Consider the following 27,562-nt stretch of genomic DNA (forward strand, 5'->3'; position numbering starts at 1 on the left):
GGGAGTGGCCGGGGGAGGCCGGCGGAGCTGGGCTGCCGTGGGGCGCCGCGCTGCCTGATCGCCCCGGGCGCTGCCTTCCTCCTCCTCCTCCTCCTCCCTCCTCTCCTCCTCCTCCTCCCGCCGCCGCCCGCCCGGCCCGGCCCGGCCCGGCTCCGCTCGCCATGGGAGATGTGGTCTCCACGCACCTGGACGAGGGTCGCCGCCAGCACATCGCGGGTGAGCCCCCGCCGCGCTTCCCCCTCTCCCCTCCCCATCGCTCTCTTCAACCCGTGGGGACACACACGCCGCGTTCCCGGGAGCCCGCCCGCCTCCTCTTCCCCTCTCTCCCGAACTTTAAACTTCTTCTTTTTCTTTTTTTTTTTTTTTTTTTTAACTTTTTTTTGCTTTCCACCACGTTGCAGTTTCCCTGTGTTTTTGCCTGTCCCCTTGGCTGGGCACAGCCCGGGGGCGGGGGGGCCCACCCGAGGTGCCTGTCTGCCTCCCAAATGAAAGGCTGGGTTGTGCCGGGGGTGTTTGTGTTGGCTCCGGAGACCGGGCAGCGTGTTCATGCGCTGAGCTTCCCCAGGCTGTGGGGGGGAAAGGGGGGAGGTGGGCTCCGGAGAGATGCTGGCAAGCCGGGTCCTGTGCAGGGAAACCGCTGTCAACATGGGGTTTGCTGGGGCTGGGCCGCCACATGAACTTTCTCCCTCTTAGCGGTGCTGGGGGATCCCTAGGGGAAACCCCCCCACGGGCTGTGGGGCGGGGGGAAGCACTGGCTGCACCCCTGGGTTACCCCTGGATGTCCCGGGCCTGCCCCAGCACAGTCCCCCCACCACCGCTGTGGGACGGGGAAGGGTGACAATGTGGTTATTGAGAGCCCGGCCGTCCCGGGGCGAGTGCCCGGCATCGCCTCTGCCCCCGGCGCAGGATGTCTGGTCAGTGCCGCCTGGGAATGGCCGAACGTGGGATTATGGCTTCTGTACAGGCACGGTTTTGTGCGAAGTGATGACTGGGAGGGTGGTGGCGGGGGGGCAGGGCTGCTAATTGGCGCCTGCGGTGACTTGCTTGACCCGGTAAGTGGGGTCACCCCTCCGTTGGGGTGCTGTGCCCCCCCGAGCAGCCTTGGGTCACTTGTGATGAGGGCACTTTGCTCCCCAGGACTCCAAAGCAGGCAGGACCTGACCTCTGAGCCCTTTCATGCTCCGGCTTCAGTTTCAGCTCCCCAGGCTGAAAAACCCTCCTCTCTGCAGAGTTAAGCAACCCTCCCTGTCATTCTGCACGCAGTTGGTGGCACGGAGGAGCATGGCTTCATGCTGGACCTTGTGTGCCTTGCGGAGAGCTCAAGGGCTTGGGGAGTGCCGGCGTTTTGGAGGTGGCTCTGCTGTATCTTTCCTCTGTCTCCTCCATAAAGCCACAGGAGCAGCTCTGAAGTCCTTTTTCCCCAAGGGCTTTGGGGAAGAAGCTGCTGTGGGTCCGGCACCGATGGAGCAGCATGGTACAGCTGCCGTGGTACCGGCACACGGACTCGATGTCTCGCAGCCCATCCACCTTGCCAGGCCTGGCTGTCCTGGGCCGGCTGGCAGGAATGCTTACGTGGTATGCGGCTCAGCAGGACGCCCGCAGGTTTGCGAGCTTTGAAGGAGAGCTTGTAACGCGCTGTGGGGTTTTCGTGTTGCGTAGTTAAAGCTCAACACAGCTGATCCATGAGGCTGCACCGACTCGGGTCTGCGCATGGCTGCTCACCGCAGCGCGTTCGGGTCCAAAGCACATCCTGAATCTCTCTTTTACTGGTTCTCCGTACAGAAGTAGCTCCCTGTCCAAGCTCTGTGATCTTAATCCTGAAGAATAACAAGGAAAAGCCCAGCTGGGTTTCCTGTGTAGGAATCTGTTTCTGCTGGGCTAGAAATTAGGTGTTTGCAAGGCCAAGCTGGATGGTTGCACCCTGGCAGGGACCAAGTTGTTGCACTGGGGGGTTTCAGCCCATGCTCAGGGGAGCTGGGGGCTGCAGGTGAATTTTCATAGGGAAACTAGGATTCCTGTGAAATAGGAATATGGAGATTGGGCTGGTACATGTCCTGTGCCATGCTGCAGCTCTGAAGGCTTGGAGTAAGTAGGGGGGACCCGCACCTGTACTGGGATACCTCCCTGGGAGAGACAGAAGCCCACTGGGTTCACTAAGCACCCCTCTGCTTTCCACCCAGGCTCCTTGCTGGGTGAAAAGCCCCCAGAGCTGGGAGGGGCCGTAACCCAACAGGCAAGGCACGACTTGCTGTCAGGCATGTAAAGCAACGCGGCGGGGAAAACTCCGGGTTTTCCTGCCTAGCTCGGCCTGTTCTCTGCCGCCGCTGCTCCTGCCAGCACCCAGGGAGGGATCCATCCCCTCTCCAAGCAACTTTTCCCAGTTGTTCCCCCAACTTTGGGGAGTTTGGAGGAGCTGCCCAGGCTGATGTGACCCCTGACTGCAGCAGGGGTGGGAGCTCTCTGGGCTTGGCAATGTCCCCCGTGGCTGCAGCCCCCTTAGACCATGAGAACTGTGATGGCTGGGCACGCAGCAAGCTGTGGGGAGATAGTGAGAGCCTGAGCCAGATCCTTCCCCCATGCTGGGAGTGAAGCTCTGAGGACTGCAGGTTGTTAAAGAAGGGAGGGAAGTGGCAAAAAGCCTTCCCATGCCATGCACAGTGCCGTCCCCTCTGCAACGGGATCTCTGCCATCAAAGCCGTGCTGTGAAGGTCCCATGCTGTGAAGCGCCCAGGTGGTTGTCTCTGTGGTGAGGCAGATGCCAATGTCTCCTGGAGGTCGCGAGCCATGCACGCGTGACTTGTGTGTTGGCGGCTCAGGACCAGGGTCTTCCCTCCCATTGGTGGGGCTGGTGGGGCTGGGCCACCCTCCTGCTGCCTGAGCAGGTGTGCAGGCAGCACCCTGTCAGCACTGGGGCTGCTCCACTGCGCTGGGGCTGACGGGGCAGCCCAGCCGGTGTGATCTACACTGGGGTGGCTTTCAGGCAGTGCTGCCTGCAGCTCCTGCATTCCTTTCTCCAGGGTCTCTATGACCGGTTAAGTACTTCCTTCTGCTGCCCTACTTTGGACATCACCCGTCGCCTGAGTCACCCAGCTTGTTTGTCAACACCCTTTGGCTGCCCTCCTCCTCCTCTTCCTCCCAAATGTGGGTTGGGAGTTGCTCCCAACCTGCTCTGTGGGCTCGGCAGGGACTGGCTCCCTCTCCTTGTGCAAGGGTACCCAGCACGGGCACCATCACCTGGGGACATGAGGGTGACAAGCATGGGGTGTCCTGCCAGGGCTCCTGGGAAAACTGAGATGTCACAGGGCGCCTTGGGTTTTTGCAGTGTCCTCTCCTGGCCGGGGCAATAGATGCCCTCAGCAAGGGGCTGGATGAAGCTCTTCCCTCGTGTTGGAATAACTCCTCCCCTAGCATGTCCCAGCCTCATGGACCCCTTCTCCAGGGGGATGAGGTGGAGTGTGGCTGGCAGGAGCAGGGTGTCTCTGCACCTGGCACGGATGCAGCAGGAGCTGCCAGGTGCCTCCATGGCCAGAGGGATGGGGAGGTGGGCGGCAGAGCAGAGAGGGTCCCTGGGAGCTCACACCTTGTTTTGGCATCTCCAGGGAGTTGCCAGCCCGTTAATTGCTGAATAAACCAGATGTTAATTTGGGCTGGGACTTCTACAGACACCAGCTCACACAAAGGTGGCAGAGGTGACACCAAGCCTCACCCTTGGTGCTGGACCCACAGCCTTTCTTCTCCAGTGAGCCTTGTTGGGCATTGGTGGCTGCATATCCCCGATGCTGCCAAGGGGCATCCTTCTACTGGGAGGCTGGGTGCCGACAGGATGGGCTGCTGGGTCGGTTCCGGAGGTGCCCGGCAAACGTTGAAAGGTGCCTGGCTGCGGTGTGCCACAGGGGGGGAGGTTGCCAGCAGCGGGAAGAGGCTTGCTGTGGCTTCCTTAAGTGTGACGCTCATCCTAGCCTTGGCCACAGATCAGCTCTAGTCAGCGCAGGAGGCAGTGGTTGCTGGTGATGGGCTCTGGGGTTGGTCTTGAGGTTGAAACCGTCACCCTGCCCTGGGGTGGGACCGATGCAGGGAGGCTCTGGGGGATCGGCGCTGCAATTGTGCTGGAGATGTGGAGTGGTTTCTCATAACAAAGTGTGTGTCTTCTTTCATCGTGAAATAAATAACTCCCCTGGCATGTCAGGGCTCCCTGCCAGCAGGGAAGGGCTGGTTCTGGCAAGCCAGGGCTTACCTGCAGCCGTCATGTCGGGGCACGGGGCTCACTCAGAGCCAGCGTGTTGGGGCAGGGGACATCACTGGCTGCAGGGGCCTCCTGTGCCAGTGGCCTTCCCACGTGGGCAGGAGGTGGGAGCCCTCACAGCCCTCCCTGTGCTCAGCTCTGGGGCAGAGCCTGCCTTCCCTCCCAGGGGGGGCTTTCCCTGCCTCCCCCAGCAAGGGCTTGCCCAAAGGCCTTGTCTTGAGCAAGCTGGGGCACGCAGGGAGGGCATCCCTGCTCTGCCCGGGAGCAGGAGGGCTGGGGACAGGAGGAACAGAGTCAGCATCACTGCTGGGAGATCTTCTTGGGCCCTTGGGTCATCCCAAGGAGACAAAAACACACTCCAGACCAGGACTACCCCACACTGCAGTATCAGACACCCCTAAACCCATTGCAGGGAGCCAGCAAAGGAATCACAGCTAAGAGCTGGGATTTCCCACGCCTTTGCCTCCCTTCTGCCCCAGTTCGCTGCAGAGGCTGACCCTGAGCCCAGGGAGACTCGGCACCTCTTGGCACACCCCCTGTGGGCTCTGTCCCACCTTCCCAGGGACCGATGGGCTCCTGTCCCACTGCCTGAGCCCCGCAGCAGGCTGCAGCAGGCTGCTGGCTCCCACCCATGGCTCTGCTGCAGCCACGGTGCTGCCGGTCCAGCCCGACGCTGGGAACAGCAACGGTGCCATGTGGGCATGGGGACAGTCACCGAAAGAACCCAGGGTTAGGCGTGCAGGCAGCCCTGGTCCATGGGGATGCAGTGGGTGGTGGGTCCCATGGACAGACCCATGGAGAGCCTTGCGGGCAGGAGCCTGCTCCCAGCCTGTGGGGAAGGAGCAGCATCGGACCCACCCGTCCCATTTCCATCCCTCTTAAGCATCCTGTGACCAGGCTTTATTTCACAACGCAGCTGGTCACTGCCCTGCCCTTGCTCCCACTGAGCAGGGAGATGGGGGGAAGCTGGAAAGCTGTCTGCTGGGAGGATGGGGCTCTTGCCTGCCACGCAGCCAGGACCCTGGGCTCTGTGCGTCTCGGAGCTTTTCAGCAGGCAGAAGGGCTGGAGGGATCCAGGGGTGCTTATCCATGGGAGTTTGCCGGGGCAAGGTTTGAAGGCAGGCGAGCACCAGCTCTCCAGCATGAGGCTGAGCGCAGGATGCAGGTCTGGTCCCCCCAGTTTGCAGAAAGCATCACCGCACCCTTGGGCTTCAGCTCCCAGAGCCCAGATGGTGGCCGGCCATGAGATCCCCAAGCAGCAGCTGTGTCCCCACCCCAACCCCTGGCTGGCCCTGGGGCCTTGCCCCGTGCCTGGATGTGCCTGCACCAGCTCTATGGAGAGCCCAGTGCCAAGGGGGCCAGGAGGAGAGGAAGGGGCAGAGCCCAGCTACCCGTTGAAGCAGACTTCCTCCCAGCCTCCTGGACTGGAGGGGGAGGAAGGAGTAAAACTCCACCTTTTCCCCCTTTTCAAAGGGAAAGGGCAGCAGCATTCAGCACAGGTCCCAGTTCTGGCTGGTAAAGTATGGTGCCTTTCTCCATGCTGTCCTGCCCTTCCCTGGCAGGGATCTGTCCCTGTCTGCAGCCGGGTTCCCAGCTCTGCTCTGGGGGGCTCAGACCCTTCCGCTATGTGAGTCCCCAGGATGGGATGTCCCCATGGAGCAGGGTGGGTGGGATGCTCTGCTCTAGGGCAGGACCTCCCCTCTCCTCCTGTTATGTTGGTGGCTCCTGGGGCATGGGACACTTGTCCTGGCTCCTTCTCCCTGCCAGCTCTGCTCAGCGCTAGGCGTGATGCCCCTTGGGGGGTTTCCCTGCGTGAAAGGACATGTCCCAAAGCTGGGGTGACCTCAGTACCGCTGTGTGGGGCAGGTGAGCAGAGCTTCCAGCTCCCAGGTACCCGAAGCAGTGGTGCTCAGCCATGGAAAGCATCCCGAGTCACTTCCTCTGATCCCAACATATGCAGGGCATCACCTGAGACCAGGACAGAGCCTTGCCTTGGGAGTCACCCCACACTGGGAATATCCCTGCTTTGGGAGCACCCCTGCCTTGCCTCTGCTTAGGAGCCACTTTTCTCTGCCAGCTGATGCCCACCCTCCTGCAGCGAGGAAGGCACTGGTGGTGCTCCATGCTGCTGGGCGCTGGCTGCCAGCCCCACGGGGCAGGTGCTCGCCAGCCCAGGGTGTCCGTGGTTCACTAGGGGCCGTGGTGCTTCTGGAGCATCCTCAGCCGTGGGAGACACTGAGCCTATGGCCAACCTCGGCCAGGGCATTGCCCGGTGTGGGGGGCATGGTGGGGGACAGGCACTGTGGGGCAGGTGGAGACCCTCTGTCCTGCCCCAGCCCCGTGGGTGAACTGGGCACAGGAAACCCCCCCAGCAGCAGAGCCTGTGGCAGAGTCCAGAACAGGCTCAGGGCAGTTTTGTTCAAATACCTCTTGGGTTTTGGGGTTGGATTTTTTTTTTTTGGATGTACATAGAAGTCTTTGTTTGGTCTCCTCCCGCAGTGCTGGATTGGGTTTCCCACTGGCACCAGCCAGCTCGGCGAGGGAGAGCGTGCCAGGTTCAGCTCCCCTCCCTGGGGCTGGGCACAGGGCGGCACGAGGGGGCCAGCTGCTCATCCCCTGCTGAGCACAGAAGTGTTTATTGGGACATCCCCAAGCAAGGACTACCCATCCCCTGCTGTCCCCAGCACCTGGAGCACTAGAGACCTGGAAATGCCCAAGTTTGATCTGGCTTCTTTGCCCTGGGGAGCCCCCTGGTCCAGCAGCTGCCAGGTGCCGCAGGCCCCCACATAGGTAGGTGCCCAAAGGCCGCTGCTACTGGTGCATGACCCCACACCCCACTGCCTGTGACCCAGCGTGGACTCAGCCACGGTGGGCGTTGCACCGTGCCGGAGCGGTTGCAGTGCTGCTGGGCCGGTGCTGGTGGATGAGCAGGGTCTTATCTGGGGAGGGCTGTTGCTGGGTCTCACCTTGCTGCAGGGCAGCACCCGCCGTGGGGTGAGCCCCAAAGGGTTGGCAGCTCTCTTCCAGCCTGGCCAGGCACAGGTGGGACCCTGGGGGACAAGGGACAAGTGGGGTAATGTGACTGCAGCCAGGATGAGGGCAGTGGGTCCTGGTCCAGCACAGGCATTTGGGGATGGCACCCAGCTTGAGCCAAGCTGCTCCACGGGGATGCTTCATCTCCCCACAGCCTCCTCCCTGCCTGTGGGATGTATCCTGACTGTCCTGCGAGTGCAGTCACCTCTTCTGGTGGGCTGGAACCTGCTCCCTGTGCCCGCCTGGCAGGTGGCATTTTGGGCCAGGGTGGGTTTAGCCCAGCTTGGGTGCCTGTGTGGGCACCTGCACCCCGTGGCTTTGGAGCATCACCCCTGAAGGCAGGACTGCTCAAAGGGGAAGGGGTGAGGCAGGAGGGTCTTGCCTGGATCAGACAGGGCAGTTGGGATCTCCTCCTGCCCCCATCTCTCGGAGGCTGTTTGGGCAGGGAGGTTCACGGCAGACATCTTGCACTGCCCCGTGCCTGGGCTCGGTCCAGCCCCGACTGGCTTCTGAGATGTTCAAATTAAAAAAAAAACATTCTGGAGATGTTCAAAGGCCCCGAACGCTGTTTGTTATTCACATGCACATTCCTTGCACAGAGCCTCGCACACACGCAGCCCTGCAACAGCCTTGTTCCCGGGGAGCAGCAGGAGACCGGCATCCACACTGCGGGAAAACACCCGCCGGCACGTAGCTGGACGCTAATCCCTCACCCGCTGGGCTGGATGCGGCCCCAAGCTGCGGGAGCGGGGCTGGTGCAGGGGGCTGAGCCTGGCTTCGTGGCCGGGATTGGAGAGCAGGAGCAGCAGGTGAAGGGCGTCCGAAGTGCGGTCGAGAACGCCATCGGGGTTTTTTTGGCTGTTCCTAGGTTGAGGAGCTGCTGCTGAATGTGCTGCTTCGTTTTCTGCCCCGTAGATTTCGTGGTCTGCTCTGGATCCTCCTGCGGCCGTGCAGGGCACGGCTCTGCTTCGGCAGGTTTGTTTGCTCTGGGCTGGGAAGGGAGCGGCGTTGTGCAACGGCTGCAGCTGGGCGCGGTGCTGGGAGACGGGGTGGGTGCTGCCATGGTGGGGACAGACCCCCCCCCCGGGGGCATCTCCGGGGACATCCCCAGGGACACTGAGTGCAGCCAGCAGTCGGGATGGGGGATGGTGCTGGGTGCTGAAGGGTGCACCTTGCAGGCGACGAAGCAGGGAGCCATGTCCCCAACGGGTGCCCCAGCCGGAGCTGGTACTACGGGCGCTTCTGACTCATCCGGGGGCAGAGCCATGCGTGGCAAAGGCAGGGTGAGAGAGGATGAACTGGTTCAGGCCTGGGCCCATCTGGTTTCTCCTCTGAGGCTCTGCTGCCTCATCCCTTCCTGCCGCTCAGCCCCCATCCTGCTCACCCTTCCCTGCAACAGCGTGAGTCAGAGGGCAGCCGGCTGCTCAGCTCACCCCCGGCACTGCCGGCCGCAGAGCCACACGGGCTGCTGCCAAGGGGTGGCAGGACGCCTCCCCTTTCCACCTGGACTGTGCTTCTGAGCTGATCTGTAGCTGGAAATATTCCCGATGGATTTTGGGGTAGTGCTGGAGCCAGGCAGTGATCCCTGCCCTGCCTGGTCCCCCCGGTGCTGAGCTGTGCCCTGGTGCAGGCATCAGAGGAGTGCGCAAAGAGCCAGGGCAGGCGCCCGGAGCAGCCTCCGCTCCCAGTTCGTGCCAGATAAGCTCAGTCTAAATCCTAACAGCAGTCTGGAGCAGAAATGCCTGGGGCTGGTTTTGGGTGGGTTTGTGTGAAGGGTGCATTTGGGTGCAGGGAGGTAAGAAGGGAAACTGTCCCTGGTCTTCGCTCTCCGGCCCCCTGGCAATTTGTTTTTCCCTGTTTCATTCTCTCCTGGCCTCTGTGAGAGGGGGCAATATGGAGTGCTACCAGGTCAGCCCTGGGGTTTACTTTCAAGAGGAACAAACCTTCCTTCAGCTCCTTTTCTGTCACCGTGTCCTCCTGGGTGGGGAGCCAGTGCCTGACCCCCCCAGCCCTGGCATCGCCCTGGGAGCCTGGGCTGGAAACCCCCCTCCCAGGAGGGATGCTCAGCCCAGCTGAGTCAGGCCCATGTGAAGCAGTTTGTGTTTTCTGGGTGGCAATGAACCCAGATTCAAATTCCTGAAACCCTAAACTGCAGGCTGGAGCTTAACCCTTTGGGTGCACCCACTGGTGCCACGGCATGCTCGCCTGGCTCCCTGCAGGGAGATGCAGCAGCTCTCGGCTCTTCTTGGTGCCCTGTTGACAGTGGCACCTCTTGCACCGTCCCTTCTGGTGGCTGTCGCTGCGTTGCTGATGCTCAGTGTGCCCAGAGCCGTCATGTCTTCTGTCACGCTGCCTTTCCTAAAATCTCGTAGGGACAAGCCTGCACTGAGCCGGGCCTGGCACTGCAGCAGGGCGAGCCGGCAGTGGGGATCCATGGGTCGCTCCCAGCCCACCCCTCCCCAGCTCCGCGGCTGTGGGTGGTGCTCAGAGCTCGTAGGGTGCTGCTGGTTTGAGGTCTGGCTCAGCACCCCATCCCTGGCGTGCTGTGCAGCCTGTCCCTGTTGTGCTATGCACCCCATCCAGTTGTGCACCCTGTTCCTGCCATGCTGGTGCTGTCTGCATAACGCCAGGATTTGGGATGACCAAGGGGCAGCGAGGAACCCCCCCTGGGGGGCATTTAGACCAGGCAACAGTGTGGGATTGCTGGAGCAGCCCCACTGCGAGGGATTACCCGGGCACCCTTTGCCCAGCCGGTGGCATCAGCCTCCTTGTGGTGGTGGCCTTGTCCCCAGTTCCCTTGCTGGAAGAGCCTCGTTGTCCTGGGCCACCTGGAAGAACTGGAGCAGCCTGAGGCAGGACCCAAGGGGCAGGGTGGAGGCAGGGGGTCTGCATGGGAAAGCTGGCGCTTGGGTGACTTTCTGGGCAGTGTGTGCGTCGCAGCACTGCCCGTCCTCCCCGGCTCCCCTCCTGCCAGCCGGGCGCAGGCAGGATGCTGGTGGCTCCACCACCCCGTCGCACGGCGGGCATGGGAACCTTTGCCTGGGTGGCCGTTCCCCTGCACGCTGGGGACAGCTGGGGATGCAGCGGGGCTGTCCTGGTGAGCAGTGCCCTGCCGCCTTGCACCAGCACCCCTGTGTGCCCCAGGGCCGGTGGGTGGGCATGGAGGGGCCCTTTGAGTTTTGCTGCCTGTATCTGGGTGGAAATCAGCTTCTGTCCATTCTTGCCTCCCGGAGGTGGGAGCTGGCTGGGCTGGTGGCACTGCATGCCAGCCCCGGGGATGTCCCTGTCAGTGCCACCCACTCTGGGGTTGCCGAGAGCCTGCGCTCCCCCCAGCAACCCGCCCACACTTGCTAATCATTTACTGGCTAAATTAGTGATTAACTCCTTCCCTGGCAGCCTTGGCAAGTGTGGCCAGGCCAGCACACACTGCTCACGGGTCCCCTCCCAGCGGGATGTCCTACGGGCCGTCGCTGCCGTGGCACAGGCCGTCACCACCATGGCATAGAGGGACCTTCAGCAGGGTAGGGGCACCCAGCACAGGGACGTGATGGCATGGCCCCCCGGGTGTCCACTCCTCCCTTGCTCTGCAAACACACCCCCGTGCCATCAGCCCCTTGCTGTGCCAGTGGTGGCAAGGGGACACGGGGATGCCTGCATGGAGGCAGGGGGAGCCGGGGCTTTCCTGCAGCCCCACTGAGTCAGGCTGTCCCATGGGGGCCAGGGGAAATGAGCCAGGCGAGGTTTCATCATGAGTGCGGGGGCTATGGCTCAGCCGGCCCAGGGGCTTGGCTTCAAAGAGCTTTTTTGTCTTTTTTTTTCCGTTTTTTTTCTCTCTTTTTTTTTTTTTCTTTTCTGGACCAGGGGAGAATTTCCTGCCTGTAGTGAGGCATCCCTACAGCATCCCACAAGCTCTTGGGCACCCTGCTCCCAGCTGCTACTCCTGCTCCCACTCATCTCAGCTGCATAAACCCAGGGGGGCTCCCAGCAGAGCTCCTGGGGAAGGCTGGGATTTCAGAGGCACCCTCACCCCACCAAGTATATTTAAGTACCAGCAGAGGGATGACATGGGCTATGGAGGGTGCGTCTGGCGTGAGGGACGTGGGGCTTTGGGCTTGCAAAACGGGATGTGGGCTGAAGGGATGACTGTTCCTGCTTGGATTTGTCAGACTCTCCAGCCTCCCTGGGGGGTACGTGTGTGTGTGTGTGTGCATGTGCGTGGGTGTGCATGAGTGTGCGTGTGTGTGTGTATGTTTGTGCATGTGTGTGTGTGTTTGGCATGTTTATGTGTGGGTGTGCGTGGATACTTGTGCCACTTTGCAGCTCAGCCGTAGAGCACCCAGTGCCTGCCATCCCCGCACTGCCCCGTGGAGTGCTTTTGGGAGAGCCCCGTTCCCCAGGTGCAGCCGGGGTGCTCCCCCCGGCCATGCATGCTTGCAGGGATGCCTCCCCAGGGACGCACCCCCTGTCCCTTGGGGGGACACGAGCCACACCCCAGAGGCCAGCCAGGCCGGCCTGGGGGGAGACAGGGAATAGGAGGCAGCTCTGCATCCCCAAAGGGACGGCCCGGGTGCTGCCAGGCACGCAGCGGTGAGGGCTGTTTTGGGTGCAGAGGAGCAGTGCACCCTCTGCCCACCCAAGATCCTGGCAAGTCAGGAATGGGGAACAGCCATCTCCAACCTCAGCTTATTGGGTGTCGTTGAAGGAGTACAGGGGGATGCTCATCTGAAGAGCAGCTTTGCTGAGCATCCCTGACAAAGCCTGCCTGGTGGTGTGCAGCTCAGCCCAGTGCTAGGGGAGGCTAAAATGGTCCCCAGCCCTGGGGAGCCACCCGGGCTGAGCCACATCCTTGTCCCTGCCAGGCTCTGTCCCACCTGGGATGTGCTGTGATGCTGCAGCAGCCCTGATCCTGCAGATACCTCCATAGGTCATGGATGTGTTAGGAGGATGGTGAGCAAGAAGGGCACTGCTGTTGGCTGGGGGCCGAGCAAACTTTGCAGCAAAACCTGTGCAGGATCTGACCTCCCCACTGCTTGATCTGCTGACTCTGCCAGTCATGGCCGTGGCTATTTAAAGCATCACTCTCATTTTCACATGATTTTGAGGGTAGTGAGGAAAACTAGCTCCAGCCACGCACTCGTGCTGGCAGGGCTTTCTGCAGGCCAGGGACTTGCAGGATGGTGCTTCTGGAGCCCTGGTCTCCCCACTGCGATGAAATGAACCGCAGGCAGCAAATACAGGTAGCTGGAGGGAAGGATACGGTCAAGCTGTCCATGCTGTTGTCTGGGCAATAAGGTCTCTGTGCTAGACCTGGAGCTCATGGCTCGTTTTTATCCCTTGGCTTTGCTCTAAAAGGTGCTGGAGCTGGGGCTGGCCTCGTCATATGGGAATTCAGGATAAGAGCTGGCTTCTGCTTTGGCCTGTGCATGTGTGGGGCTGCTGGTGGTGCTGGCGATGCTTCCAAGGGCAGGATGCAGCCAGTCCAGGCTGCTGGACCAACTTGGGCAGCTTGCCATGGCTTTTAGAGTCCTTCTGAGGGTGAGATCCACCTCCCGGTTCAAAGGGACTAAAACTGGACCAGGGCTGCTCTGGCCGGGCTGTGACCTCTCAATACGCAAGGGCTGCACATGCCTTTGGGGTGCAACCTGCATCACCAGCAGCACCAGCTGCTTCAGGGCTGTTGCATTCCCATCCAGCCTATGCCGTTGTGCTGGTGCCGCTTTGGGCTCGGTGACGGCTGCGGTGGCACGACTGGTCGGGGGGGTGGGCAGGAGCAGGAGCCGCCTCTCCCGGCTGGTTTCGCCCAGACGAGCCTCAGGCTCCACGGTCCTCCTCCGGCGTCATCCGGAACAAGGGCAGACCTGTGCTGCCTGTTTTGTCCTCCTGCCAGGGTGTCCTCCCAGGAGCTGCTTGCCCTGCTGTGCCCACGGTGGCAGTGCTGGCTGGCTGGGCGATGGGGAGGGTGTGTGGGTCCCTGGGGACCTGGCAGGGAGGGCTGGAGTGTAGCTGGGGACATGGAGCTGACATGGCACAGCTGGACCCTACTCCTTGCTCCCTGCATCTCACCCAGCCCCTGGTCCAGCCGGGCCTTGGGTGTTTGCCTGGCTGCTGGGATGCCCAGAGCCCTTTCTCTGCCCTCCCTGTGCAAAGCTGGCTGCTGCAGAGCCCCTTTATCTCCCCCTGCAGCTGCCACGTGCAGCTTAGTCATGGGGACGGCTGGGGAGGGAAGGAGGGGAACCTGGAGGCCAAGGAACAGATGAAGTCTGTGATCAGGAGGTGCTGGGGTTCCTGCTGAGCCAGGCACTGGTGGGTGCCGTTGGTACCCCTCTGTGACCACAAAGCTGGTGGCTCCCCCCTGCCCTGCCTTGCCAGGAACCCTGCACTGGCCTGGCAACCCCGGCTGCTCGGTGAGCGGTGCCTCTGCACGGCTCGGTGTGATGGGACCAGGGTGGCGGCACCCAGAGCCGCGGGAGGGTGTCAGTGCTGGGAGCTCAGTGGTCCCAGAGCAAACACCAGGCTTGGGAAAGCACTGTCTGTAGGCGGCTGGGGACAGCCGGCACCACCCAGGGAGGTCCCTGCGTGTGCACCCGGAGTGCTTTGCCGTGGGTGTCTGAGCCCACGCCTAGGACAGGGCACTGACTGGGAGGGAGCCAGACAAGCCCCGTCCCTCCCTCAACCCTCCACGGCCCGGGGGGGAGCTCAGGCAAGGGGCCAGGGGGAGGCAGGGGACACGGCTCCCTGGACTGCCACCCATCCCCAAACCCTTCCAGCTCTTGGCTGGACGTGCAGCCAAAGCAGCTCATAGAGGGATGGCTGCTCGTGGGTGGCCTTGGTCATGCAGCCGGGGGGATGCTCCCTGTAGCCCCCAGCACTGCCAGGAGGTTTTATTCAGCCTGGTGAAGGAGCCAGTGGGTGGCTTAGCTGGTTCCCATGTGGGACACCTGAGATCCACACAGGGTGCCACGGGCGTGGGGTGGTCGGGACACCTACTGGCATCATCAGCATGGACTTCTCATCCTCTGTTCTCAAGCAAAGCCCGGGTGTAGCACCACTAGCCATCCACATCTTGCCAAATCTGGCGTCACCTTGCGTCGCCCACTTGCCACGCCACTGGCCACCTCCCTCACCCTCCCGCAGGTCCCTGCCCCTCTCGCTTTCCTGGGGATGAGCATGGTGCCTGGTGGGCAGCCAGGGGCACCGGGCAGGGAGCATCAGTGGCCCCCCAGCATCCCCTCTGCACCCTGGAGGGCTTGCTGAGCTGGGGGAGATTTAGTCACCTTGGATATTTGACTGCAAATCTTTTGTTTCAATGTCTGCAACTAATTGACTTTTGCTTTCCCGTTTACTTAAAACCTCCTAATTGGCCCCGTCGTTAATCAGGGAAGAATGAGTGACTAAGCCGTCTCGCCTGCCCAGGGACCGGGGTCTCTTTTTTTCCCATGAACTGAAGAGGAATGAAACCTCAAAATGTCCTTTTAAATCTCAGCTGTCAGCATCGCTGCCCAGAGCCCCAGCCAAAATCATACAGTTTCATAGACGGGAGTTGCAACAGAGGTGCGGCGTGGACGCAAGCGCAGCATGACTGCGAGCTCTATCTTTTCCAGGAGAAAATGCCAAAATTGGGGGTGAGGAATTTCTCTGCTGGGACAAGCAGGCGTCTCATTCTTTGCCACGAAAAAAGGTTGCTGAAATTTAAAGGGATTTTCAGCCCTGGCACAACGAGATGCTGGCCCGCTGTGTTTGCTCCCGTCGCAGTGCTGGCAGTGCCAGCATCTCCTTGGGGATGAGTTTTTCTGCCCCCAGCCACCATCCTTGGGCGGCATTTTCCTCTGGAGCTGCTCATCCCACAGGGATTTGCAGCACCCTGGAGCAAGCTGCTCCTTCGCGCCAGCTTGGCTGTGAGCGTGGCTCCGGGGCGGCTGCTGCTGGAGATTTTGGCTCCCGCCGAACTGCCAGGGCTGGCGTGAGGGTCTGTTTTGTCTGGGTTCATGCCCCCAGCATCGTGCTGGCTCCTGTACTGGGGATGCATAGCCAGCATCGTTCCTCCCCGCGCCCATCGCCAGCGCTCTGGCAGAGGCTGAACTGACAGAAATAGTTGGAGGTGACTCAAAATTCTTTCCTTCTCACAGGCTCTGGGGCAAAGTTGAGAGCGAAATTCAAAGTAGAGGCCCCATGCACCAAAGGCAGCTCTGGGCAAGTTGTCTCCTTGGATGTGTGGTGCTTTGTGATGGGGTTTTGGGTGTAGAAGCCCCATGTGGGGTCTGGAGCTGGGGTGGGGAGGGGAGAGGGCAGGGTGCTGTGTGGGGCATGGTGTAGGTGGGTCAGAGTCCTGCATGGGACAGGGTTTACTTCATGGGGCAGAGTGCATGTGGGGCAGGGATGCTGGCAGAGTTTGGGGGGACAGCCCCGTTCCCCTGTTGTGGCTGGTGCCCCAGGAGGAACAAGGGGTTCCCGTGGCTGCCACCCTCGGGCTCAGGAAGGACCGTTCCTGCTGTTGGGGGGTTGGTTTGCAATGTCCTCCCTCACCATGCACCGAAGGGTGGGGGACTGCTGGGGAAGGGTGCTGCCTCAGGGCTGCCTGCGGGATGGAGGGGATCTCTTCTGGTGTGGGGTGCAGGGGGGCACCTGGCAGCTCAGGCTCTCCCAGAACCCCAGGCTCACCCTGGTCTGCAGGCGGGGGTCCTGGTGGGGGTCCCTGCCTCGCATGGGGGCAGGGGGAGTGATGTTGGGAGCATGGTGGGGGCCAGGCTGTCCTTTCCCATTTGAATTTCCCTGCTGCAGGCATGGCCGCGAGCATTGCCAGCTGCGGAGCCTGGGGCTGCCCACCCCCTCTGTGGGATGGCCCTTATGGGGGTACAGTGGGGTTGGGTGGGTGTGAGTGATGCTGGGGAATGGGGGTTGCTCCCCAATCTGAGCCAGCTGAGGTGGTCGGAGTGGGGCCGGGGAGCTGCACAAGGCAGGGAAGCTGTCAGCATCGCTGGAAGCAGCTTAATGTCAGGAATTTCCTGCCAGGGAGAGGAATCCGTGGCATTAACGTGAAAGGCCAAAAAACCAGATCATCCTGACCCCAAATTAATCCTGGGCTGGACGGGGAGGGCAGTGGGCTCGGCCGTGGCCCCAGACCACAGCCTGCTCCGGCAGGCAGGATGGCGATGGGGGGGGGTTAGGTGGAGGCAGGGTGTCCGAATGGGGTGCTGGGAGGTCTGCAGCAAGGAGTCTCCCAAATCCAGCCCCTTCCTAATGTGGCTCTGCTCTCCCGTTGCAGAGAAGACAGGGAAGGTGCTGGGGGAGTTTTGCCGGTGCTACAAGGAGCAGTACGGAGTAGCGCTCTTCAACAGCGTCCGCTATGAGATCGAAGGCAACGGAGGGCCGCAGGCCCAGCTGCTCCACCGCAAGGTAAGAGCCCAGCTCTGCATGAGGGGCCTGGGGCCAGCGGGGAGCTCCATCCCCACGCCCAGTGAGCAGCCCGTGTCCTCCCCAAAGCCTGGGCACATCCCTCTCCCCGTTCCACCCTGCCGGGATGGAATGTAGCCCTTGTGCCACTGGTCTGGCCCATCCCCGTGGCGTTGTGCACCGTCCGTGCAGCAGGCGGGGGTGGCTGGGACGGTTTTCTTTCCCAACCCATGCAATGAGCACACCCAGCAAGCAGGGGTACAGCTGACTTTTGGCTGCAGCCCCTGTGCTTGATGCCAGGACTGGCGGGAGCTCCTGGGACCCCCTTGTGCCCAGCGAGGCCCCAAGCAGGGCATGCTGGGCTGTTGTCCTCCTGCTCCTGGATGCAAGCAATGCTCTATCCCAGGCAAATGCATGGGGAGGGGTAGGAAACTTCTGGCAGGCATCCCTGGCTCCACTGGGGGAGAGGAGGTGGCTCCAAGTCTGATCTCCAGCAGCCATGTGTCTCCTGCCTAGCAAAAGGTCTCCAAGCATCCCCCCTTGTTGCTTGTGGCTCCAGCACCCGGGGGCAGATCCTGGCTCCCCTCCCGCCTCCAAAGGCAGATGCACATCAGCCAGGGCTTGGGGTTTGGGGTTTCTCCCTGGCTGGGTTGGTGAAGCTGCTGACCTGTGGCTGTTCCTTGAAAGCAGGAGGAGATGTAATTGCACCTGGGGATGGTCTTCTGTTTTAGTCTGGGGCTCAAAGGGATGTTTTTTTTAAGAAAGCTAGAGATTGCGTCCATGAGATCAGGCTCGAGCCCTGGCTGCTCACAGCGGCCGTCCTTCTGGCCCACCCACAAAGTTGACACCTTGCCCAGGCACCTGGACGTCCCCCATCTCCTCTGAAAGCTGCCTGGGTGCTGTGTGTGTTGAGTAAAATAAAGGTGTGGAGGTTCCTGGGCAGGAGCTAGGCGCCCGGCATCCGCGGCAAGGTGTCCCTTGGGTTCCTCGTAATTTGACAGATGCCATCAGCCCCCCCACGGGGTACCTCCCTCCCAAGGTTGGTTGCTTCATCAAAAACCTCCAGCAAGCAGCCAGGGAATGTCTGAGGAATGGAGGCGAGGTGGGGAGGTCAGGGACACCACGCAAGTCTTTTAAAACACCACTGTATAAATAGCACATTCCTCTTGCACAATGTCCCATCTGCTGCCCATCCTCTGCCAGGGCACAGGCAGAGTCTCCAGCCGGGATGTACCAGGGCTCCAAACGCCGTGGGGACCTGCATATCTGTGGGGTGGCTCTGCAAGGAGCTGGGGAGAGCATCTTTTCCAGCTGGGCTTTGCGTTCCCCAAATATGCCAAAAAAAGTTGTGGATGTCAAGAAGGTGCAGGATAGCATCCTCCCTGTCCTCAGGCAGGTCCAGCTGGAAACTGGCATTTGGGCTTTTTTGTTATTTATTTTTTACCTCCGTGGGGATGCAGCGCTCAGTGATACTGGGGGTTGGAGGCCCTCCTGGGCAGAGGGGGACAGCTGGGCTGGGGTCTGAATTGTAGCTCAGGCACCTGAAATGCCAGCAAGAAGCAGCAGCAACGAGAACAAGGAATAAATTTTCTGCCTTTGGTCTCTCCAGCAGCCCAGACGTCCCCAGCCAGTGGTGGGGACAGTGCACATCGTAGCCTTGGTCCAACATCCTCACATGCCCCTGAAAACCAGTCCCCAAGCATCCTCTCATAACACCTCCTCCTGCGTCTCCCAGCCGAGCCCCCAGGCTGACGAATCCAGACCCAGGTCTTGCTCCCTGTCGCTCCCTGTCCCCGTGGCAGGGATGCAGGCAGTGCAGGGCCCTCTGCCCGTGCTCCCCAGCCCTCTCCCTGCCCAGCCTCGCAATTTGGTGCGTACCTGCCTGTCCCAAATATTTGCTGGGGTTGGGTGCCGCCACCTTGGTGCCTCCCCCAGGTGAGGAGGGTGTGTCAGGAGAGGATGGCTGCACCATGGGGCTGGGGCTCCTGGGATGCTGGTGGCTGTGAGCAGCCATTCCCCATCTGAGGGTCCCCTGCACCCATGTCAGGGCTGATATGTGCAGCTTCATCTGCCTCAGGCAGTGTTTTTGAAGCTGATCTATAATGGGCTGATTCTCCTTGGACAAGCCCCACCCAGTGAGGTGCTGATGGGGACTGCTGGAGCTGGCACCACCTTTCTGTCCCCATCCCCGCTAGTGGCCTTGGGGTTCAGAATCATCATCGCTCCCGCTGTCCCCCAGCCCTGCAGGGCTTGCTTGGTGCTTTCTTCTCGCCTTCCAAGGTCTTTGGAAAGCAGTAGGGAGCAGCGAGGGGCTGTCAGCCTGTTTGGTGAGCCAGGCTGCTCTCAGGCTTCCCTGCCACCCAAAGGGGTGTGGGGTCAGGGAGCGGTGGGGGGCTTGGGGAAGGCAACGGGGTGCCTGTGAACCAGGAGGTGGCCAGAGCAGGGAGAGGAGAGGGGAAGGTCCTGGTGCTGGGTGCATGGTGGGACCCAAGCCCTGGCTGGTCCCTCCTGACAGCCACTGTGGTGGGTGGTGGGTGACCATGGCAGGAGAGGCGTCCGCCGCATGCTCCTTCCCTCACGAGAGCTCTTTTCTCTTGTTTATGTTCCTGGGATCATAAAAATTCTTGGGACAAATTCTTGGCTCACTCAGCCAGCCTGTGTTTGGGATGGCGTAAATGCTGGCGTGTGGGCCAAAGGCACTGGAAAGCTGATGAGGGGCTGCTCAGCTTGGGGGGTCTCAGGCGTGTGGGATGTCCTCAGCCTGTTCCGGTCACTGGTCCTTCATGGAGTCCAGAGCATTTACGCGTTGTCTGGTGCTTGGCTCTGCAGGGTGGCTTCTTGCTTTTCCTCTTCCATGCCCCATCTGGAGACCATGCTAGGGCAGGGCTTGGTTCCCACCATCTGCAGCTTGCCTCTGACCTGCACCCTGGCAGGACCTTCTGGTTGTTGGCTACTACTGAGCAGCACCACGCATGCTCCCGCCTGCCCCAAGCCATGGAAATCGCAGTAGCAGGGGTTGGGAAGAGCTGCTGGGGAGCTCTGCTCCAACCTGCGGCTTGGCCAAGAGAGCTCAGGTTGCTCAGCAGAGCTTGGTGTGTCTCTCAGGAAGGAGATGCCAGGGACACAGGTGCCTTCACCATGGTGAACACCACCACATGCGACTGCTGTGTGAGCAGCCCCTCTGAGGTTTTCTAGGGCTGTGCGTGTGGAAATCCCCAGGTTGTCACCCAGATGCACCCCTTCAGGCACCAAAATTTGTAATGCTATAGGAGATAATCCAGTGATGAAATTGGAGACCCTCAGCATAGCCCTAGTACACAAAATCCCACCCAAAGCACTGCAAACGGACCTTGTTGAGCTCCCCAAGCCAGGCTGTGGCCATCGGATGGAGGGGTACCCAGCTGCCCCCTCCCTGTGCCACCCGCCACATGTCTTTTCCCTTCAGGTCCCGCTGGAAGACCACGTCATCTACTCGGGCAACCTCTTCCAGTACATTGAGGAGAACAAGAAGTGGAGGAACCGCTTCTGCGTAGTCCCGCACAACTATGGCTTGATCCTCTATGAGAACAAACTGGTGAGGGGCATCACCCTTTTGCCCATCTCTGGTGGGCGCAGCTTCATAAGGGGGACACCCCATCGCTGCGGTAGTGTCGCTGGGCTCCTCATCATCCATGACTATCTTTTTCTGCTCAGGCCTATGAGCGGGAGCTGCCGCCCCGCGTACTGATCAACAGCGCTGGCTACAAGATCCTCACTTCTGTGGACCAGTACCTGGAGCTGGTGAACAACAGCCTGCCTGGTGAGTGGTCCTGGTGGCTGTGGGGCAAGGAGGGGTGCTCGGGGTCCCCGGTGCCTGCATGCTGCTGGGCATCCCTCAGGCACCTTTGGGAAGGGGTGGTTTTGGGATATGGGCATCCCTGTGGACCTTCTGGAAGGGGTGGTTTTGAGGTGTGGGCATCCCTCAGGACCTTTAGGAAAGGGTGGTTTTGGGCTGTGGGGCTGTAGGGAAGGAGAACAGCCCCGTTTCTCCCATGGGGCGTAGGGTGCAGCGTGTGGTATCTGCTGCTCAGGTCCTGCCACAGCACCAGGGGAGGAAGGAAAATGTGTCCGCGGCTCCGTGAGTGCTGCCTGGAGCTGCTCCTGCCTCCCTTTCCCAGGGAGTGCTGGGTGAAGGCAGCAGCTCCTGCTCCTCCATCCAGGCTCCCAGGAGGACCGGCCACCACCCCACTCACCGTCCTCCTGCCCTGGGTCCCTAGAGGCCAGGGCAGCCCCAGCGAGAGGGTCAGGAGCTGCTGAAACAGCTTGCCTAGGGCAGCGAGCCCTTTGCTGGTTCAGGGCACTGGCACAATGGCAGTGGGGTCAGGATGGCAGCTCTGGGGAGGGTTTAACACTGGAAATAACGATTTTTAAAAAATTTTTTTTCTTCAATTTTCACTTCTGATTTCCTTTTTGTAAGAATGAGGCTCTTTGCACTTTTTTTGGCCCGTTTTTTTGGTAGAACTCACAGCAAAGGCACTGGGAAGGAGCCTATGGGTCTTGTGTGCCCCTGCTGCACCTTAGCCCCAGTTTCTGGAGGAGATGGACACCCCCGACCCTGCAGCATCCCCAACCCTGTCCTGCCTCACCCCCTCCTCAAAGCATCCTTCCCCCGCTGCAGGTGTGACGCCCAAATCGGGGCACTCCCCCATCCTGAAGTGCCCCACGGATTTCCCCCTCATCCTCTGGCACCCCTATGCCCGGCACTATTACTTCTGCGTGATGACGGGCAAGGAGCAGGAGAAATGGCGGGCGGTTTTCCAGGACTGCGTGCGGCACTGCAACAACGGTGAGCGACGCTGGGCGTGGGGGCACGGGGGCTCCGGGGTGGGGAGAGCATCGTCCTCCTGCTCCAGAGAGGGTGTTGGGGACCCTACAGTGGTTGGGTTGCATTTTGGGCCAAAGGGGATGATTTGGGGGTCAAGAGGAGGAATTGGATGGGAGTTGTTGAGCATCATTGAGCATCTCATCCTCTCCCCAAGCAAGGGTGGGGAGTCGGAGGGATCTGGCCACCCAGTGCGTCCCTGTGCCCAGCTTCGTCCCACCACCCATAAGGACCATGATGGCTGCACCAGGACAGGCAGCATTTGCAGGAGCCAGCGCGGAGCCTGGCTCAAGAGATGTCCTGATGCCTATTTTCCACCCCAAGGCAGAAAATATTTGGTAATTAAAGTCATCAAAACTCCCAGCCCCACAGTCCTGCTCCCCACCCCACCGGCACCGCCCGGGCTCTGGCGAGCAAGGACAGCCAGGGCTGCAAGGGGCCAAGGCGGAGCAGGACCTGCCTCTCTCATCAGCGATACTCTGGCAGGAAAACACGATTTTCCTGCTTGGCTGTGGCCTGTGTGCTCCTGGGCTGAGACCCAGGTCTCGGCAGTGCCTCGGATGGTGAGAAATTTCCTGGGGAAGGAGGTGCCAGTGCTGAAAGCTGCTCAGAATTGGGCCTTTTAGTGGGCAAAGAGCGATGCTGCCTATTTTTGTAGTGCTTCTTTCACTTTGGGTTGCTGCGTGTAGCCCCGATTTTGCCAAAGCTACTGTTTAGGGAGCACAGTTGGATCCAGAGCCTGGTTTCAATGTGGGTTTCCATCCTCCCATGTTAGATTAAATTACTCTTTCCCTTCCTTTTTGTGCTCCTCGCTGCAAAACACATCCATGCACTGTTGGTGAGCTGGGGCCATCCGTGCTCATTGGGATGAGCATGTCCCCACAGCCCAGACGGGGCCTGGGCTTCTTTAGGGGGGTGGGTGCAGTGACACCCCCCCAGCCACTCATCCCTCTGGGATGCTGCTAAAGCATCATTGCTACATGTGGTTCGGCACCCCAGGACCCCCTGTGCTTGCTGGCTGGACCCACAAAGCCCTGTGAGCAAAACCAGGAAGAATCAACCTCTTGTACTAACAAAGAGCCAATTTATTATTTTATTCATCTTTAATTCCCCCCCTCCGGCTGCTGGGTGCTGCTGTGGGAAAGAGGAGAGATGTGACCCCCTCCACCACCCCCACTGCCAGCCAGGGTTGTGCCATTAAATCCTCTCCTCCCCCTCCTCCTCCTTCTCAGCATGTGATGAAGAAAACTTACAGGGGTCGGCAGTGGCCCAGGGAAGGCTCAGTGCTGGTGGGTTTCTTAATTTCTGCAGCCTGGGTTTCTCTGTGAGATGGCTTTTCCCGCCCCGAGCTCCATTTCTGCCCCTCACTGCTCCTGCGAGGTCTGAGATACTGTTTCAAATCCCATGAAAGCTCTTTTGTTGTTGTTGAGCAATTTTTTTTTTTCCCTCCTAAATTAGAGGCTCTGTTTCTGCCTCCGGTTGTGATTAGTGTGGGAATTTTCACCTCCCTTTTTAAGACTGTATTTTTGTAACACCAGCTTTTCTGTAAGGACCAGGGACGTGCAACATCATTCCTCGCGCAGAAGGTGTCCAGCCTGGTTTCCCTGGAGCCTGGGTGCCCTTGGCTGCTCCAGGATGGCCCCTTGCCCATGGTGACACGAGAGGCTGGAGCAGCACCCATCCCCCTGGCTTTTGTCCCTTATTGTGGGCGGGCTGCCCCGTTCAGCTGTGTTTTGGGCAAAAAGCAGCTTCAAACTCAGGTTTCTTCTTCAGCACCATTCCCTTGAAGAGAGGAGATTATCCTGTGCTGTGAGTGGGTGGACTTCAAAAAAGTCAAGGAGTAGCTTCGCTATCTAGTGTCGGGTACTCCCATGCTGTGGTACGCTGTCACCCTGGGAGCCTTTCCAGGATACAGTCCAGGCTTGGGTGGTTGATTCCCATCCCTGATAAGGCGAGCTCAGATCAGTGCTTAATTAGCCACATATTAATGAAGGAAACTCATTAAATTTGCCCTGTGAAGTTGTACAGTGGCTTCTTGCAACCAGCCCTGTCTGCTTGTCCCTGGGCAGGGCACAGGGCTGGGGCTGGGTCCCCTCAGCCAGGGGCGAGTGGCCCTGGTGGGGCAGATCCAGGTGGCTTCTCGGGGGCCGAATCCTGCCTCGCTGCCTGCATGATTTGGAGGGTGAGGTTTGGCCGTAGCAGCTCTGGCAGGGGAGTGGAGCTTGTACCAGGCTGTCCCACCCAGGAGGTGGTGCTGAGCTGCAAGGGGCTGGGGATGGAGAAGCACTGGCTGCTGAAAGCTCGGCGCTGCTCTGGCTCCCGCTCCCACCGAGCACTGAGAAAGGTCAGACTTTACACTCAGCGGTTTTTTTCCCCTGTATAATAAGCTGCCCCTTAGGAAAAGCTGTTTAGGCTTGGAGTTAAATGTAATCATCTTAGAAATATCTGTGTGCATTGGAAAAGATCTGCTCGCTACCCCGGGCTGTCCCTCCTGGGAAGGGAGAAACCACCCCCGGCTGCACCTCCCCAGGACGCCGGCTTGCTGGGCGGTCCAGGGATGTGCTGCGACTCTCCTCTGTCATCACTGCAGGGATGCTCTTGGAGCAGGGTGGCTCTGGCAGTGGGGCACAGCCACTGGGCACAGCCACCACCAGCCACCTGGGGCTCGGTCCCATCCCACCTCCCTCCTGCCAGAGGCCAGGCGTGGGGAGGGGAGCCGGGGTACAGGGGGGCTCGCTCCCAGGACTGTTTCTCTCCGTCTGGCAGGCGCCTCTGCAGCCAGACCCTGCAGAGGCTGCGACGAGGCAGGGACATGTGTGGGACATGTGCCAGCAGCCTCCCAGGCTGTCCTGCCTGTCCGCTGCCCCCATCTCCTCCTCCTCCTGGCACGTGGCCGTGGGCTCCCAGCACCCTGCCCCTCCTCTGCGTGGGTGCTGCGGGAGGTGGGGGGCGATGGCCCAGTCCCCATGGCCCTGTGAGGCGTGCTGCGGTGACTCACGGCAGTGACATCTCGGGGGCAGCTGAACCGGCCGGAGCCCAGCCTGCCACCTGCAGGGCTGGCTTGGGGATGGGGCCCTGACTCAGCCCCAAAGCCTCTCGGCTGCTTTCCTCTTCCTCCCGAGCTGCACCGCTCCTTGCAGGGCCCCCCCTTCCTCCAGCACCCCCCAGCTGCCCTGTCCTGTGCTGCTGATGGGCTCGCTGGGCCCCATGCAGCATCGGGGGTCACTGAGCACCCCCCATACTGCTGAGTCCCTGTTTCTGCTGCTCCTTTGGGGCTCGCTAAGCCCCTGGGTCCCTGTTCACCTGAGCGCCCCTGTCCTGCTCCTGATGTGCCACTGGGGCTCGCTGAGTCCCAGGGTCCCCATGCACCATCAGGGGTCACTGAGTCCCCCTGTCCTGCCAAACCTCTGCCCCTGGGTGCCTCCCTGCCCTTGGTCCAGCTCTGGAGGGGATCAGTCTGTGCACAGCAGGAGCTCCCCAGCTACTGGTGTGTCTGGGAAGACTGCTGCCCCCTGTCCAGTTAGAGACGGGGGCTTGGGATGGGATCCCCCAGTCCTGGTGACCGCCCTGTGTTCCTCGTGTGGGTCCAAGGGTGTGGGGGATGCAAGAGACCCCCTGCAAAGATGGGCGGGGGTGCTGCAAGCAGCTGGGATGCCTCTCGCTCCCTGTGCCGGCCTGCTCACTTGTTCAACCCCCCAGGGATCTCCGAGGACTCCAAAGTGGAGGCTCCAGCCTTCACAGATGCCGTCCGCATGTACCGCCAGTCGAAGGAGCAGTATGGCACCTGGGACATGCTGTGCGGCAACGAAACCCAGGTGAGAACCTGTCCCCCTGCAGGCTGGGGTGTGGGGGTGTGGGCTGAGCAGGGTCTCTAAAGCCTCCTGCCTTCACAGGTCCTGAGCAACCTAGTGATGGAAGAGCTGCTTCCCGAGCTGAGGACCACCATCGGCCCGCGGCTGAAGGGCAAGGCTCAGGAACGCCAGCGGACCTGGATCCAGGTGTGGGGCTGGGGCTGTCGGGGTGGGGGATCATCGTCGCCTGCCCTCCCCCTGCCTGCACTGCCTCTGCTTTGGGGGCCATGCTGCTGCCTCCCTTCCTCAACAGGCTCGGTGCCCGCCGGCTTTCCTGCCTGTCAGACCCAGCGCCAACCCCCGTGTCGCCCCCTCTCCCAGCCCCCGCCAAAGAAGCCATCCTTATTCTCCACTGTGGCCTTTTAAAGCTCCTTGTTGTGCCCCTGCGAGCAGCCCTGCCTGCGCTGCCGTGTCCCTGGGGCGAGGGAAGCAAACAGGAGGAAGCCCAGCCCTGGAGCAAAGCCCATCCCGGCTATATTTAGCGAGCCATTTTTAGAGCAGCACAGGCTAAATCCAGCCCAAACCCTTGCAAAAGACTGAAGGCTCTTGAAAACTGCCTGTTAAAACCGTAAAAACTGATAGATAATTACCACCAGGCTTATAATGTGCCACTGGAACAGCCTAAAAACACACAAATGCTGCTTTTTCAGTAGCTGCAGTCTTAGCTGCAAAGCTGGGAAACCCAAGGGAGGGAGCGGGGGATGGCTCTGCCTTCCGCCAGCCCCAAAATCATGGCATTTGGCTGCAAAGTGAGCACGAAGCCTCAGTGAGCAGCTCCATCCCGCTCATGGGGTTGGCTCCTGAGACCCCAGGCAGGTTGAGCGGGGCAGGGCACAGGTTTCAAATGGTGTCAGAGGCTCTCCTGCCTGGGCTGCCAGCATTCCCAGACAGCCAGCATCCCCAGACCTGCCTAGGGCACACTGGATGATGGAGGCAGCGCTCAGCTCTCTGCCCCTTGGGCACCACTTCAAAGCAGCTTCTGCACCATGCGGCTTTCGTTTCACCTAGCTGGGGGGTCTCTGATGTGGAAAACCAATTGCCAGGCTGGGAGGAGCAGCCCAGTCAGGGCATGGGCCTTCGAAGGCTCGACAGGTCCTGCAGGCATCTGGTGCTGGAGGTGAGGGCTAGTGGGGGCGGCAGGTGTGTGGGGAAGCTGACCACCCCTCCCCTCTCTCGCCAGATCTCAGATGCTGTCTATAGGATGGTCTATGAGCAGACCAAGGCCCAGTACGATGCAGTGATAGCCAAGTGTGAACAGGAGCGGCCCCAGATGGAGAGCACCATCCGCACGGACATGGACCAGATCATCACTTCGAAGGAGCACTTGGCCAGCAAGATCCGAGGTACAGCCCTGCGGGGACACACATGGACATGGATGTGCGTGGCTGAGTCTGTGACCGGCTCCTGGTGTGGCGTCACCACTGTTTCACCAAGGTGTGGCTGTTCCTGGGGTGCAGTTTGGCTCCTGGGGAGCCTTGGGAAGATGCCAACAGCCACAGTGTCCAGGGTGGGCATCCTCATTGGGATTGTCCCAGGTGGTGGGGGACAAGGTGGGCAGTGACCCCCCTGTCAAGGCAGTGGGGGAGGAACAGGTTCAATACAGACCAAAGACCCTTTGCAAGAACCCCTTGCATTGTCCTGCAAGTCTGGGAAACCTCTCTTGGAGGGGTCTGGGGACAGGGGCAGGTCCTCCTCCCTAGCGTGGGTTTAGGCCTGATTTGCAAAGCTGGAAGGGCAGAGGAGGACCCTCACCATGCATACCCCCGCTCTCTGCCCAGCATTCGTCCTCCCCAAAGCGGAGGTCTGCGTCCGTAATCACGTCCAGCCCTACATCTCCTCCATCCTGGAGGCCCTGATGACGCCCACAAGCCAGGGCTTTGCTGAGGTGCGGGAGGTGTTCTTCAAGGAGGTGACAGACATGAACATGAACATCGTCAATGAGGGTGGCCTGGAGAAGCTGGCAGAGGTGAGACCTGGCGATGCTCCTTGCTGGCTGGCGGGCTTGGCAGTGGTAGGGCAGTCCTGATGCCATCCCCAATGGGAATGGCACTGGGGGACCCTGGGCTGACAAAACACGTGGGGATGAAGCCCGTGTGGTGGTGCACCCTGCCATGCCTGGTATGGGGTGGCACGTCCCAGCCCCGAGTGTGTGGAGAAGCTGTCCTGCCCTGCTGAGCTCACCTT

The 27,562-nt window shown here is 60.8% G+C and overlaps 1 protein-coding gene across 1 annotated transcript in view; it reads left to right on the forward strand.

Moving 5' to 3' along the window:
* NIBAN2 (niban apoptosis regulator 2) overlaps nt 1–27,562 on the forward strand; it is a 31,796-nt gene continuing 4,234 nt past the window's right edge. Inside the window, exons 1-9 of the mRNA XM_064468957.1 lie at nt 1–216; nt 16,539–16,669; nt 20,112–20,240; nt 20,360–20,465; nt 21,324–21,491; nt 25,227–25,342; nt 25,421–25,525; nt 26,559–26,721; nt 27,157–27,344. Of these exons, the coding sequence (XP_064325027.1) occupies nt 162–216; nt 16,539–16,669; nt 20,112–20,240; nt 20,360–20,465; nt 21,324–21,491; nt 25,227–25,342; nt 25,421–25,525; nt 26,559–26,721; nt 27,157–27,344 (1,161 nt within the window). The 5' untranslated portion in view covers nt 1–161. The remainder of the gene's footprint in view (nt 217–16,538; nt 16,670–20,111; nt 20,241–20,359; nt 20,466–21,323; nt 21,492–25,226; nt 25,343–25,420; nt 25,526–26,558; nt 26,722–27,156; nt 27,345–27,562) is intronic.

This window comes from Phalacrocorax carbo, chromosome 18, assembly GCF_963921805.1.
Source record: "Phalacrocorax carbo chromosome 18, bPhaCar2.1, whole genome shotgun sequence".
NCBI lineage: Eukaryota > Metazoa > Chordata > Aves > Suliformes > Phalacrocoracidae > Phalacrocorax > Phalacrocorax carbo.